General features: G+C 38.5%; 1 protein-coding gene across 13 annotated transcripts in view; it reads right to left on the bottom strand.

Moving 5' to 3' along the window:
- MARK3 (microtubule affinity regulating kinase 3) overlaps positions 1–16,006 on the bottom strand; it is a 62,560-nt gene that overhangs the window by 22,416 nt on the left and 24,138 nt on the right. For all 13 annotated transcript variants that reach the window (XM_027735550.2, XM_027735559.2, XM_027735557.2 and 10 more), the window contains 10 exons: positions 14,159–14,207; positions 13,389–13,454; positions 10,798–10,868; positions 5,292–5,348; positions 4,135–4,371; positions 3,923–4,042; positions 3,124–3,223; positions 2,759–2,871; positions 1,870–2,023; positions 116–333 (listed from right to left, as the gene is read on the bottom strand). In XM_027735550.2, the coding sequence (XP_027591351.1) occupies positions 116–333; positions 1,870–2,023; positions 2,759–2,871; positions 3,124–3,223; positions 3,923–4,042; positions 4,135–4,371; positions 5,292–5,348; positions 10,798–10,868; positions 13,389–13,454; positions 14,159–14,207 (1,185 nt within the window). The remainder of the gene's footprint in view (positions 1–115; positions 334–1,869; positions 2,024–2,758; positions 2,872–3,123; positions 3,224–3,922; positions 4,043–4,134; positions 4,372–5,291; positions 5,349–10,797; positions 10,869–13,388; positions 13,455–14,158; positions 14,208–16,006) is intronic.

The raw sequence follows: 16,006 nt of genomic DNA on the forward strand, positions 1-16,006 counted from the left end.
AGATACCTATGTTTACTCTTGGTGAATGGAAAGTAAGATCTGCACCACTGATAAATCACAGGTTTTTTACCCCTCAAAAAATGCATGGTTTTGATAAATAAACGTTTCTACTTACACTAGGAACAGCCGAACTTTTCTTACGTTCAGGAATATCAGCTTTATTGGGATTGCTGGCATTTCCAAGCATTGGACTAGCTGGTGCAATTCCTCTTCCTGCAACTGCACTACTGCTGGATTTTCTTGACTGAATTCCTTCCTCTTTGAGGTCACTGTCTGTAGTACTAGTCTGGCTTCTTTTGGGATATGCCACTACTGAGGGGATGGATGGTCCAGCTTAAAAAACAAACAAAAGAAACAGGAAAAGGATTTTTCTCCTCAGAACTCCAGTATTTTTCACCGCAGTGGAAATGTATTCACACATGAGAATCAACATAGTTAACACTGGGAATCAGAGTTGCAAGAAGGTAATTATTTAAATTACTGAAATAAATGTATTTCAGGAGACAGTAAAATAGTGAAAAATAAAAACCTTTCCAGATAAGATACTACTTGATTTCCATGAAAGAATTATGAATTTCATGACAGAATTACGAATTTCATGGTTTGGCTTTCTAGGAAAAACCCTTTAGAGTCATCTTAAAGACACTTAACAAGTAACTGACTCATTCAAACCCGACTATCCTTCATTAGCACAAAGCTGGTACATGCTGTTCAAGCCAATTTCTGATAAAACAGGGCTCCTGAGACAGGTACCTGGTGACATCACCCTGGACCACCACTAATGGCTGTTGAACTGTGCTCTCAGAATGTCCCAGAAGTGGCAGCAGTTCCCCACCAGCCTCCTCGGCTGTGCCAGGAACAGAAAACTGCTCCAGCACACTTGAGAATGGAATGAGGCAGCCCCTTCAATAGTCCCAAGCTCCCTCTTGCTTTAATAGATTCCTGGACATGGGGAAAAGCCTGTGGGGCTGTCAGGATTGTGTTTTCTGACACCTCAATTACACCTCTGAAGAGGATACATCAAGTTACATCAACTTTGTAGTTAAGGTTTTAATAAGAGTTAATCAAAAAGTGTATGTATATACACAGACATAAAAAATACATATAAATACATATTTAAATATATGTAATATACAACTAAAACTTGCTTTAAAAGCATCAAAACCCACAGTAACTGTCATCTCAGAAGACTCCCCAAGGAAAGCAACCTCTGAATGCACTCAAGGTATTTCAAAACAGACCTAAACTGAGACTCCTTTTATGAGTTAAGTATCTGAGCAGGGAGATGTTTAAGATATTTAGAAAACCCTATTCTACTATATTACACTCTCATTAAGCAGAAGAACTGTAAGTTTGTCTGAGTCATTGTTCTTAACAAATTTAATTCCTGCAGGACAATCAAGTGACACTACCCTCAGGAAACAGGAAACAAGAAATATTGGCAAACTGACATTTCTTCAAGTTTTAGACACAAGCTGACCTACTAGTGTCAAAAGAAAACAAAAGCTGAACAGACATACAAGAGCATGGGGGAGGAGTGCTGTGCTTTTCATGAAAAAGGGGGTTGCAACATTCTCTTCAATTTGTGTAACAAGACTTTCCCAGCACGGTCAGGAATGTAAGGGACAACACAAGGCAGAATAAGGGAATTAAGTTGGTGTATTCAGCATTCCTCTAGAAGCTGCTTCTGAAGGCTATATAACAAAACCAGTTAAAAAAAAATTAGTTATTTAGTGAAATATTTAACCACCACGCTGTGAACTACACTGTAGTCATCCTCCTTACACTTGGGGGATGGAGACAAATCCAGAAACCCAGCAGAGCTGGAAGTCACTATATTCTGCTACACTGAAAATGAGAAATGCTCACCATGATCACTGTACCGCCGCTGCTTCTGGGTAGAAGATATGCTTCTCTGAACTTTGTGATGAGGAGATTGTCCAGTGCTATTATTAAGATCACTACTTGGCCTAACTTTGGCAAGTGAAAGATTGCTGCTGGAGCTTGAATCACTTGCATCCAACTACAATAAAAATGAGAATATTGAAACAAGGAGTTCAAACGAAACAAATAAAAACATCTATCACATTATGGGAGCAGGAACAGGGAGGATGGCCCTGCTACATGGAAAACTCAGGGGGCACAGATAGTTACTTTGAGGCTCCACCTTCTCTTAAGTTGTTATGCAACTGTCAGGTAAAACTCAGCGAAATTTCCAGCTCCTCAAAGGATACCAGATAAAGAAAATCCATCTGCATTTTCAGTACTCTTTCCTCAGAGTTCTCCAAGATTTTAACACAAAAAGAGGATACACACCAACTCCTCCAACAGAGGAACCAAGAGCAACTTACTGGTGCCAAGCCCTCTCAGCATCATATAGAAAGGTAAACTACAGTGTAAGAACTTTTTCAGGTTGATCATCCTGCTCCTTGGCTCTCTTTAAGAGAGATGGCATGTTCACACTTAAGTTCCTAGACTAGACAGGACAGTAACTGCAACAAAATCCTTCAGAGGAGTAACAGCTGAGCAAATAGGGCAGTTTTGGGGAGCCTAAAGGCAAGAGTTTACTGACTCAAGATCAGGGTGAGAACAAACACAGCATCATTTGGACTGCTGATGATTAGAATAATGTGACTTAAAGTGTAATGGACTTTTATGCAGGAATGCAATGCCTATAGTTACCGACTTAATTTTTGCTTCTAACTTTGCTAAGGACACCTTCGATTTGTTTCTTTGCGATTTTTAGACTGGTACTTACCTCTGACGACTTCCTTCCTAGCAGTAAGTATGTAGCTGTTATTTCATCATACTTCATTTTACTAAGGGATTCTTGAATTTCTTCTTGAGAATATCCCATTCCTACCATAATATCTAAAAACAAATACACATTCTCTAAGTAACAGAAACTCTGGCATTCAGGCTGGCTGAGTGTTCAAGAGAAAGCATGGAACATTTAAAGAATTAAAACAAAATTATTCAGTTTGAGAAAATAAACCTGATGAAATAATAGTATTAAAAGACTAGTTACTTTTTCCAAGTGGCAAACAAATAGAGTGATGGAGGAGAAAAAACCCCCTCCTGCATGAGGCAAACAATATCAGACTCCGGAAAGTACTTGGTTACCTATTCTTTTCTGGTCCGAGATGTCTAGTTCTGGTTCAACAAAAGGTTTAAGTTCATCCTCCTCATGCCCTGCATTGATCCACCTGTCCTTCATGATTTGCTATGAAAGAAAAGGTTTTGTTAGCACAATACACTTACCAGCAAAGAAAATAAGCTGTGGGAAGAATAACTCCCCCATCTACCAAACACTAAGGTCTTTTCTAGTTTTTCTTTTCCAGAACATTCCCAGCACCTACTCAGTTTTGCTTGGCTCCAGTGAGGAGAATCAATGACACACATCAAGCCAAGCTGCTTCCCAGTTAGATGTATTTTAGCCCACAGCTGAAAGCCAAAAGCCTGTAGCACAGACAGGAGCAGTGTGACAACTTTGACAAGTCTAATAGGTCCATGGAAGGCCAAAACGATATTCGTTTTCTCCTCCATGATGGTACAAAAGGCAGGGAAAAGGCAACCACAGCAGCCAATACCTCCAGTTTGCATTTGAAAATGTGGAAGAACAAGGAAAATGTCCTGGTGGATCATCCATTAATGCAGGAATCCACAAGGTAATCATCAGGAAATATACAACATAGGAAGTGAAGCGACACGTTCATTTTTAAAGTAACTGTGGCGTCAGGTGTCTTATAACCCCAGTAAACAACGCCTTTAAAGGGAGTCATGTGCCTTAGTCAACCATCACACCTCCTGTACCCACTCCAAATACACTATTTGGAACAGTAAGGCAATAAGCTACAGCTCAAAAATACAGTTTGCAAAATAGGATGTCTAGCTTTCCGATGTACCTTATTTGTGCCATTACCTCTAGAGTGCCTCTTTTTGTTGGGTTTAGCACCAGGAAACGTTTGAGGAGGTTTTCACAGTCTGTGGACATGTAGAAAGGAATCCTGTATTTCCCCCTTAGCACTCTTTCTCTAAGTTCCTTAGTAACAGAAGAACAGACAGTAAGTTGTAAGCAGCAAATCACTTAAACTATTAGATAATCATGTCCAGCATATTCTACAAAAAAAGCACCTTTAAGTTCTGTCCATCGAAGGGAAGAGATCCACTCACAAGAGTATAAAGAATAACACCTAAACTCCAAACATCTACTTCAGGTCCATCATATTTCTTCCCTTGAAAGAGCTCAGGAGCAGCATATGGTGGGCTGCCACAAAAGGTGTCCAGTTTATTTCCGACTGTAAACTCATTGCTAAAACCAAAGTCAGCTATTTTAATGTTCATATCTGCATCTAGCAATAGATTTTCAGCCTGGAAGAGAAAGAATGCTTTGTAAGATGAATAAAATACTTGATTCAGAATGCTATTGTTTGTTCTTATTCTTAAAAGGCAAGAAGCTGAAATATCTACTAACATTCCCTTCCTTGCAAGGTGTTTAGGTATGCTTCAGTCTATCATTTGCATATCCCCTATTTTAAAAATCTCTGTAAAATGGCTTCAAACTATAGGAGCTGTTATGCTACCTGAAAACTTATTACCATTTATTTGTTTTCTCCACAGAAATGCATCTTATATTTTGGTCTATTCAGATGAAACCAAAATATAGTCTCACTATCTGTGCTTTATGGCATGTGGCATTCCTGCAATAGTTTGGTAATAAACATAACCTTTAAACTTTTTTCAAGTGTTCTTTTTTTTTTGGTGTTGGTTTCTGGTTTTTTGTTTGTTTGTGTTTTTGGGTTTTTTTGGTTTTTTGTTTTTTTTTTAAGTTACAAAGCTTGTAACAAGTAAAAAGGCACAGTTTAAAGAAGACATATGACATTTTGTGCCAAGCTACAAAAAAGCCCTACTTCAGTTTCATCATCACTACTGGTAATTCATTCTGTTTGAGACTAAAACTTGTCATATTTATATCAAACTACTTTTTTCAAAAAAAAAAAAAAAGATTTCTGAGCTAACACTGACCTGGATCAGATCTGAATGTGACCACAGGGTGACAGGTTATCTTTCAGCAGCCATTAAATTTCTGTATTTAAAAGCCTTATAAATCCTCTTCATTTGAAATGGTTCTAAACTGTAAACAGTTCTCAAAACTTGCTAAACACGTGCAAACAAATAAATTAATAAATCAGAAAGCTTAGTATACACTACATTTTATTGGCACAATAAAGACCACACACACAGGTACAGAAGCTGACACACATACACTGCACACACTTTTTCTTACTCACCTTGAGATCTCTATGAACAATATGCTTTTGATGGCAATACTGCACTGCAGATACTATCTGGATAGAAAACAAGTCAAATTATGTAAGTGTCATCTCAAAGAAACACGACATATAATAAAAGATTTCAACATTGACTACTGAAGTTGACATACACTTATTCACTCAGAGCTGTGTAACCAACTACTACAGTGGCCAGCATATTTGGGGAAAAGCTGCTAAATAACTTGGGTGTTTGTTATTTGATCTATTTGTTTTCTCCTATACTTGAACGAGGATTTTGTTTTTCCTGTGTGGCTAATTATAGACCAGTAGAAGCAATGACTTTCAGAAAGGTTACTGAAGTATTTCCATTCCAATACTGTATACAGCTATAAAAGCTTTCCCCCTACACTGATGTTTTCCAGACCTTCTCCGAAGGTGATTTTTCATGCCACAACACAGAGAGAAAAAGGTAAGAAGTGGGCTTTAGCTACTGGAAGAACTACTGGGAAACAGCCTGTTTGTCAAAACTTAAGCAGTGAGAAGTAACCACACATCTGACAGAGATCTGCTGTCTAAGTGCATATGGTTTATTGCATTTTGTATATTACAAAAGAGTAGCAAGTTCAATGGAAAAAACTCTCTATGTCTCTCAAGTGTAATGGGATCACTTCTTCCAGCATAATTTCTGAATATCATTAAGTTTTTCCTGCTTTATATACCAAACTATATAAGCTATTTACACAGTGCAGTGTCATAGTACATTGCTTCTTCAGTCATAAGCATTGCTGCAGAACTCTGCATGTATGGAAAACTTGGATAAAGTATTATTCTTACATTGTCACAAATGCAGTCATCACAAATCACAGCATTTTATTTGCTGTGTATACATGGTCAGAATTGAGGCAGATGTTATGATTTCTTAAAATAAGTGGAACTGCACACAAAAATAATAACTATGTTCAAAAAAAAAATGTATCTTCAGCCTCCATACAAGATTAAGAAGATTTTTCAATACAGAAAGATGACATAGCACTACTGTTACAAAAAATAACTCATGATCACATCACCCAGCTTAGTGTAAGGATCCTCCTGTACTGCTAAGGAACAAAGGTTCTCTCCCTCAGTATTCAGAGTAGATGAAAATAAGGTTCTTGGTAGGCCAAAGAACTGATGTGCCAGTATATTTTGTATTTGAAACATAACCACCAATAGGATGTTTGTGCCCTGTATTACTGCATCACATGTGTGCACAATGCCACTTTAGAAACCAAGCAGTCTATGAAAAGCTGAAGTACTATTTCCATTCCCTATGTTGTTTCTTTATGTACTGGTTCCCTCTTTCAGACCCCAAGTTCAGCTTTTTACAGATACTGAAATTGCCAAAGTGCTCCCACACCCCAGCTTGTACCATCCTTTTGGTTTCCTTTCCTTTCCTCTCTGCTACTGTTACCTCAGCACCAGTCACAAGCTCACTCTGCAGAGGCTCCCAAGGCTGACAGCATGACAAACACCTCAAGCTTTATTCAGGACTGCAGAGACACAGCACTATACCACTTCCTCCTGAACTGCTTTCATTGTGACTGTCTAAGAGTGGAAGGTTGAGCAGATGATCAATCAGTAGCCTCCTTTGGAGAGGCTTTTGAACTACCCTGCACTGCAACAGGATGGCACAGAGACTGCAGAAGGGAGTCCAAGCCACATGGAAGAGAAATAAGGCAATGTGTATGACATTAATAATTGAAGAACAGCAGTCATAACTGAATGAAAAACAGCACAAAGCATGGCTGCATCAGACTGACTCTCTTTTCTTCCACCTTCCATCACTGTTTCCATTGACAGTCCCTCACTTCCAACCCACTTGAGTGTGAGGAATTTTCTGACAGTTGGCAGGTGAGAAGAGGAGAAGAAACATCTGAGGTTTTTGCTAGAGGTAACAACTGGAGCATTGAAATACATTTCTTAGGAGGCATTTCAAAAATCTGTATAAACATAGGTTTTAAAGAACAAGTTAGAACAAGTTACCTCTAGGCAGAGAAACCATCTTTTTTAAGGATTAAATGACAAAAGGATAGATAAATGACCTCTCAAGGTCCCTTCCACAGTGCCAGGAGTATTCTGTTTCTTTACTGGAACATACAAGATGTATTTTGTGGATATTTTATTTTCCAAGATCTGTCCTAACATCTACCAGCATTAAGAATTCTAAACTACTTCTGCAGGAAAACAGTGGGAAGACTGAAGAAGGCCAAATCTAATTGGCTGCAGAAAAGAGAGGGAATTAATACACATGAATTTAAGGAGATCCCCTGCCCTGCATTCAGACCTTTCTGGAAAAAGGATGAGATTGAACCAGAACTGCTTGAAAGCCTGTAAGGGGGAAGAACAAGGTAACATTAAGAATGCAAAACATTCTGGATTTGAATTTCTCACACATGGCTACACAGAAGGAGTTTGAAATGGAGAACTATACAGCATAGCTGTATTTTTAGAGTTGTAATTTCTCCTGTGTTCCTTGTCAAGTGCGACTGGAATAATGTGATTACCGTCTTTTACATCATTCTTTTTCCTGCTAAAAACCTTACTATATTTAACAAAATGACTAAAAATTATATTTTTTTTACAAGCAAAGAACAGAGAATTGCTGAATTCTGCTCTTTGCCTGCTAGAGAGGAAGTGTCTTTTCAGACAAAACACAAGTGTTTGGTCCAGAAATCACATCTACTGAAAGAAGAAACCTGATCTGAAAACAAGATATAATACAACCTATTGTAAGAACTAAACTCAAAACCAGGGCACAACTGTTTCTTCAGTTTGAAAAGAGCCACCGTCTGTTAAACCAGTTAACAAATTCAAAAAAAATAAATGCCTATTATGTCATAAGTCTCTATCTAACAGAGAACAGCTGCACTGCATCAGATAAAAGGTCTGCAGAGTGCATTCTTCCTCCAACAATGGCTAAAAGCGATACGAAGCTATTCCAGGACTACAGTAAGGTGAAATGAATAGTTTTATGACCCGTGAACCCAGCAAGATCTAGTTTCCTTTGACACTGTCCCTCAGCCTGAGTTTCAGCATCTAATAAATGCCAAGCTCTGATCAAAGTTACCTGACTTTCATCCTACACGAATGCTCTTCCCTCTAGCAAAGCATAATCAGCTCGTGCTACAATTTCTCTTCTCAGCTCATTTCTAGGGTTCTCTCTTCTTTTCCCAGGAACTGAGGCTTTTGAAGCTCTCAAGAACCTCCCATCTTTGAGATCAAGGTCCTCTAAAACTGCTTGAGCTCAGCAGCCAGAAAGTCAGCTGCTGAGGGACGACAGAGCACAGCTGCCTGTGCCAGGAGACTTATAAGAAAAAAACTGGAAACATACTTCTGTGTATTTCAGTGCATACAAGGGAAGGCATCTATATATCTCTACAAACAGCATTTATTCTACTGAAGTAAAAAAACCACACCACAACAAAAAAAATAAAAATCAAGCTGAGTATCTGAAGTACAAAAAAAAAAATAATCAACTCTTGATGGGACAAATACCCAGTTCAGTAGGTAACTCCCTTTTAAATTCTTTCCCTTCACATTTCTTTTTGAAAAATGAAGCTACATATATCCTGTACTACCTACATTATCCCATAAAATTAAGCACTAAGCGTACCTGTAAAACATGTTTGACCTGTTTCTGTAAGTTTTCATTTAAAGGGGAGTCAAATTATTAGAAAAAAATAGGTATTTGGTGAACAAACATGCAATTTCAATGTAATTACTGCAAGATCTTTTTCCACACAGCTCCTGATAAAAGAAACTGAGGACCAAGAGCAGAGAACTGTATCAGTAGAAATTTTCAATATTCACATGTCAGAGAGAACAGTCAATCCTCTCATGTTACTCTGAAGCTCTTCAAGTCACTACAAAGAGAAAGGCAACAGTCTGGGATTTAGAAGAGATGGCTGAAGTGGGAACGACTGCTCCACATCCTATAACATCTACTCCAACACAGCACAGAAACACATACCAGAAACCCTCCATCTCAAAGGAAAGTTCTCTATCTGCCAGAATGTGAAAGGGAAGGAAGCAACTTTAAAAAGACATGTAAGACTTTGTTAAAGAGGAAGAAAAGTTTTCCTTACTGTCAAGCTCTGTAACTCCAGTAATCAAAAATTACTTCTGGGGATATGAAGTCTACAGCTGCTTTTGGGTTGTTTTGTTTGTTTGGTAGTGGTGATTTTGGTGGGGCTTTTTTCTCCAAAAAGATTAAAAAGGGTAAATACAAGATTTAAGGAGAGGAGAAAAAACAAAGGAACAAGGATTTCATAGAAATGCTTCTATTGCCTCCTTATGTTGGGTTAATACATTTGGGTTTTTTTTACTTGCATTGCTACTTTTAAGCTTATTGCTTATATTGCTTTCACACAATTCTTACTATGTGAGACAGAGGGAGCAAAACAGTTGTGGCACAGTTTCCTAGTTCCTAATTTGTTCTTTTCAGTCACACTAACCACGTTAGAGAAGTGTAGAAATTTTCTTTACAAAGCATTTTTGTGAAAGTCATTAATTAATTTCCTGGAAGTCTCATATCAAATTTCTTCTATGTATGGCTACGCTTAGGAAGTGAAGCCATCCGAGCCTCCCCTTCCAACAGGGAAACTGGCTGACACATCACTGCCACAATTCACCAGTTCAGAACTCCTAGAGTTCAATAACACTTTTGTCTGTACTTATTATTTTTATGTGTCATTAAGCTGGAGCATAATTTTGATACTTTCTGCTTTTCACATTATTACCTAGGTTATCCAAGTGACCAAAGGGATGGAAATAACAGACAAATTCTGCACACGAGCAGAAAACAAGTGTACCAGACCTGTCAGATCTGCAAATGAAACTCTAGATGCTACGAGAGCAAACGTGGATTTTAAGTAGTTATGCAAAAATATCTGGTTATGTTCAGTACTGCTTTCCTGTGGAATGGAAATGCTTTTTACAGATCAATGAAATTCCAACATCTTGGCAGGGCTAGTTTATCCATCATAAAGAAAGCTTAACTAACAAGCCTAGAAAATTACTTCTCCATGACTTTTCAGAACAACTACTCAACAGCATCTTCTCATGTTAGCAGATGGATGTGACCAGACCCCTGTTACTCGCACCGTCTGTGTTTTGAAACTGGTCTGTTTGTAGCCTGTTACATTTGAATAACTTCCAAAATGCTACAAACCTGCTGGGCTAAGGACATACAAAATCAACCTAGAGGAAATGCATTTTGGAATGGAATACGCTTCCAGATCAAGCAGTCTCTGTGTTCTGGCACTCCTGGACACCCTGGCACCCAGCACTAAGGAAACCAGCACCACTTAACGGACTACTAACTCCTTCAAAGTACTACTGACACCTAAGTTTTTTCTCCCTCAGAGCTACAAGTCCCCAGCATGCTGCACACTGCTGTAAGTCAAACACGAAGGACAGCTGTTTTACTCATTTCAGCAAAAACAGGGGCGGGGGGAAAGCTGACATATAGGAATGTTATACATACCTGTCTAAATTTAGCTCTAGCCTCCTTTTCCTTCATTCTTCCATGTGCAACCAGATAGTCAAACACTTCCCCTACAATTCAATAATGAGATACATTAATGCCAATTTCAGAATGTAGAAATTCCTCTCCAGCAGTTCCCCACAGCAGCTTCACTGGAACGATTATACTTCAAGTTTATGATTACAGGATAGCTTAAGAGAAGAAGGCACAACTGCTGTGCAATTTACTACACCATCATCTCTTTTACAAGAAAGTAATGAGTGACTGGATATAGACAAAGGAAACCATTTCCTTCCAATTACTTAGGACAGAAACTGAGCAGCATACTTCTGTTTTGTAAACAAAGATGACATGTACTCCTTCACAGACTTTCTCACAAGGGTTTCTTTTGACCCACGGGGAAAAAAAAAGCTTCAAATATTAGAACATCTGACGATATTTGTAAATACCATCATACCAACACTAGAATTTTAATTTGTGCTCACATATAAAACTGTTCTAAAAAAAATCAGAAATCTCAGCTTTAACCTAGGCTTGGAAGAGATACTCACAAGGAAGGTCACAATAACGAGCATACCAGGACACACTGACATAATCCATCACACAAACATCAGACCTGTAAAATACACTGAGAAGGACTACTCTGGAACAAACCCACTGTTGTATGGTTGTGGATGACTAAAGTTTACTAAAGATCTGCTGTGTTTTGTTTTTTCCCCCCTTTAATCCATGCAGTCATTTTTCAGCACATCAATATAGACTACAGTGTTCGAGCTTTAGCTGAGGAGAACTGGTCCATGAAGCACTGACTCTTTGTGAAAGCATGGGAGATTTTCATTACCAAAAGCCAACACTCTTGTACATAAGATCTACAAACACAGACTAATAGGCAGTTTTAAAAATTCCTCGCTAATATGCAAAAATCGTAAGAATTTTTGAAGTGGATCAAATATTTAAATACTCTCTACTAAGCAAGAAAACATTGTTTTGTAGACAGCCACCTCACACGGGAAGAGATGAGCAACTTCACATTTATTTTTTACAAGAAGCAACTCCACCAAATTGCAATAAAAAAACTGCAGTCATGCAGAAAGAAAAGCAACAACTGAGCCATCTGAGGGAATGTCAGGATTTCCTACAAAATAGCCTTACTTCCCTGTGGTGTTTTATTTAATACTCAACTCAGATAACTCTCAGTTGTGTATCACAGCTGTTTCTTAAAAAACCTTGAAGCAGCAAACCTGAACACTTCTTCATAATTCAGGGAAAAACACACCGAGAAAGAATTATCCCCAGTTTATGTGAAGTGTTGCAGCTGTAGCAATAGTTTCTCTCATCCTGCAGGCAGAGTTCAGGTGCATCATGATGACCTGTACCTTGATAAAGAGAAAATATGGGGAACTGAAGCCTGCCATTGAGATTACCAGCCATTCCTGTCTTGCACAGCCTGGCACATCAAAAGGTACTGCTCTTGGCCTTTTAGACCAGCACAGTATGTATCTCTCCCTTATCATCCCAAGAAAGATCTTCACTGCTTTAGAGAACCACTGGCCTTTCTACCTCCTAGAAGATAATCACTAGATGGCAATAGGACTTCACTTCTAAGTCTAGAACCACCAAACAGCACAGAGATGCTTCCCCAAACACCTGGACTAGACAATATTTTAATGGTATTATACCCACTCTGTTCCTGTTTAGGCTAATCTTGGCTGACCAGTTAGGGAACTGCCAGAAGAAAACACAGGCAGGTAGAGAATCTGGCTTTATTTTTAGTAATTCATTAAACTTCATGTAATCCAATGTCAGAATCTGAATTCAATGCTGATTTTCCCTGAAAAAAAAGTCTCAATATCCCTCCTAACACTAAAGAAAAGCCTCAACTAGTTAAGATTCGCTGATGCTAAAGGGTCACTGACAAACAGAGTGCTATGAGGTTTTAGCCAGCAAGTAGTAACTTAAGCCCAAATACCTTAATTTTACCTTTGGTGAAAATATCTGATGCCTCGTGATGTGCATTTTTCCATCCCCTCTACAATCAGGAAAAATGTTTAAGTTCCTCCTAAAATGGCATAAGGCTAAGCCTAACAATTCTTGACAGTAGAAGGTCTGTGATTAAGATATGTAAGATGTCATCAACATCTAAAAACAGAAGTTGCAGTACTTGTGCTTTGAAAGCAACAGTTAAAGAAACAGAAATGTTTCATCTGAACATGTTTTTACCAATTATCTTACACAAAATAGGACACCAGAGGTAGGGAACTGAATACAACAAATACAACTGAATACAACAACTGAGAAGGGCAATATTTGTTATGGACAGGAACAACTGACATCCGAAAAAAAAGACTCCCACTAAATTTGAGTTGTGAAAACAAAGAAATTGTTACTAAGTAGTAGTAAGTTTAGAAGCTGGTTTTATAAGTTATATTTATATTGACCAAAGAAGTCCCAAAGAATATTAAATATTTTCCTTAATATCTTACACTACTTTGATAAGATATGCTGAAAAAGCAAGCAAAACTTTAAAGAAAACAAGTACTTCCCTTACTTGGCAATTTGCTTACATGTGTCACCACAGCAGAGGTACTTACCCCCACTTGCATATTCCATTATTAAATAGAGAGTTTTTTCAGTTTCAATGACTTCAAATAGCTTCACTAGAAAAGAAAGACATTTATTTACCAGTTAACTAGCTGCACAAATATTATGTTAGCCCCACAGATAATTCTGTCAGAGAAAAATACCCCAAACTATTTGCTTGCTACTGGACAATATCAGACTCTTTAAAGAAGCTATTTCTGTCAAACATTCCTAGATAGAAAAAAACCCCAACATGTTGTCAACTCATACAGAACAACATATTCTCAAGAAACAATACTTTGCTTCTGCTACATGGGAAAGCAACTAAAGTAAGCAGAACTTCCACATATTTGAGCATCAACAATAGCCACTTCTATGCACTGAACTGGCATACATGGTGACAAATCAGTTATCAGTCAGTTTGCTGACAGTCCTATAACAACACTACATCATTTAAATGTACAATCTCGAACAAATTCTCGACCATTCTTGATTTTGGTGTATGTACTTATTTTTAATGAGAGCCTGAATTCAGTAGAAGTCAGTATTATACTCAAAAGGAACAAAATTATCAGTTAGCTATGCAACAGTTTTGTGCAAAGGGACCAAAATGTTTGTTGGGGTTTTTTTTGTAAACACACAGCTCTGAAACAGTATTTATTACCGCTATTTTACAGATACCCTAACGCAAAATAATCTTTTAAACTCATACCACGACGATTTTAACAATGAAAAAGCTAAAATTTCTCCAATTGGAAATTACGTGAAAAAAACAAGGTACCTATATTTGGATGATTTAAGATCTTCATTATTCTTACTTCTCTAAAGAGCTGAAATAAACATAAAACATGAAGTAAGTTAGTGAAATCGGTAACAAACAGCCATTTTTTCCTGAAGACTGATGATTTTGATACAGTTATTTAAACACAAAAGGTAAACGTTATTAGCATTTCAATGAAGTCCATGAAAGAAGCTCTTACTGGAGGGAAGAGTTAAGTGTATGCTTCTTTTAACACCCCTCCCAAACAAATCAGCCCTCAAAAACTTGAAAATACCCACAAAGGAGTCCAGATAGCTCAGGAAATAAGTGACCTCAGCTCTGTGGTTTGCGGACTTTTGGGGCCACAAGACCATTGTGAGCCCATGCAGTTGCTTGCTGACCAGTACATCTCACAGATCCTTCACTCCTTCACTTGGAAACAGGTTCCAAAGTTTTGTGAACTCCCACCTGAACATCTTTACAAGACCACTGCAGTACACTACTAGTATGAATTCAGCGTTCTTCAACACTTCGTTAAAGCCAAAGAACTGCTGTGCTGCCTCAGCAGCTCACCGGTGGAACACCAGCTGCTTATATCACACAAAAAGCGTGTTATCTGAGTACACCAGCAAGGAGCAAGTTTTAAGGGGAGATGGGAAGACAAGGCCACCCCTCGGCCCTTCAGAAGCATTCCTGCAAGGCGACTGAGGGACAGCAGCATCTAGTCCTGGGTCTGCCAGCACAGCTCCTCTGACTCACTGCCAGACATCCAGTCTCCGAGCCTGCCTGGCCAGCGCAACGCGATGAACGTACTTGCCAAAATTAATAGGGCAGAACACAAACGGTGTTTTCCTGACCCCATCGTGCTTCTTCCCTTTATGCAAGCACTGGTGTTAACCCAGACTGACTCACAAGGTCTAGGAATTAATTTAACAGAAAAATCTCATAAGACACACAACTCCCCCACATAAAAGCACTCTCTAGCCCACCCCAGCATATCTATTTTGGCAGGATGGGTGGTGAGGGACAGCTGCCCATTTCAAGCTGCAGCATGACATTACACCCACTGTCCTGAATCCAGAGACAGCACACTGATTGTAAGGATCTTGTCATGTCCTATGCCCTGTGTCTGTCCCTCCCCACCATGCCAATGGCCATGTTTAGAGGGTTTTGCTTGAGTAATTGATTATTTCTGAAGATTTCAACTTTGCCTGTCACGGAGTAAACTCTGTCCTCCTGCAACTGAATGATAATAGGGGAATGACACTTAAAACTACAAATGAAGGCAAAGTCTGTTACTGATCAGTTGTTAATTATTTGCACCTCTTAAAAACTCTTCCGCAAAAGACAATTTTAAGATACACATAAACTTGCAACTGTAATACTGAAAATGCTGCAGGTGTTGTTATTGCAATGTAAAGCATGGCTTTTAATGAAGCTAGTTAATAGCAGATGAATTAAAAGTAGTTCCAAGATAAAATATTATTACAAAAAACTTGAAGCACAAATACAACAGTATTCAGAAAACCAAAGAATTCTCTTTTTATGCAGCACACTATATGGCAGTCGAGTGTGTAGCTGTTCTCCCTCTACAGCTCCCTCCATGCCAGCCCAAGGCTCCAGAGGGTTGATGTTCTTAAGCATCAGTTATTTTCTAACAGCATGCTTCAAAAAGTAGGAGTAATCAAGAGGTTTTACAAGAAATCCAACACAAATTTCTACAGGAATACTTGTAAGCTAACAGATCATTTTGAACTTAATGTAAAGAGACTGAAGCAGAACATAAGTCCACACCTCCCGTGGAATGCAGACGTGGGAAAAAACCCAGGAGTTTTGTAAATAAAGGATAGCGGCATTGTCATTAACAGT

The sequence above is a fragment of the Pipra filicauda genome, unplaced genomic scaffold (genome assembly GCF_003945595.2).
Source record: "Pipra filicauda isolate LSUMZ 115617 unplaced genomic scaffold, ASM394559v2 scaffold212_size3012638_pilon, whole genome shotgun sequence".
Taxonomy (NCBI): Eukaryota; Metazoa; Chordata; class Aves; order Passeriformes; family Pipridae; genus Pipra; species Pipra filicauda.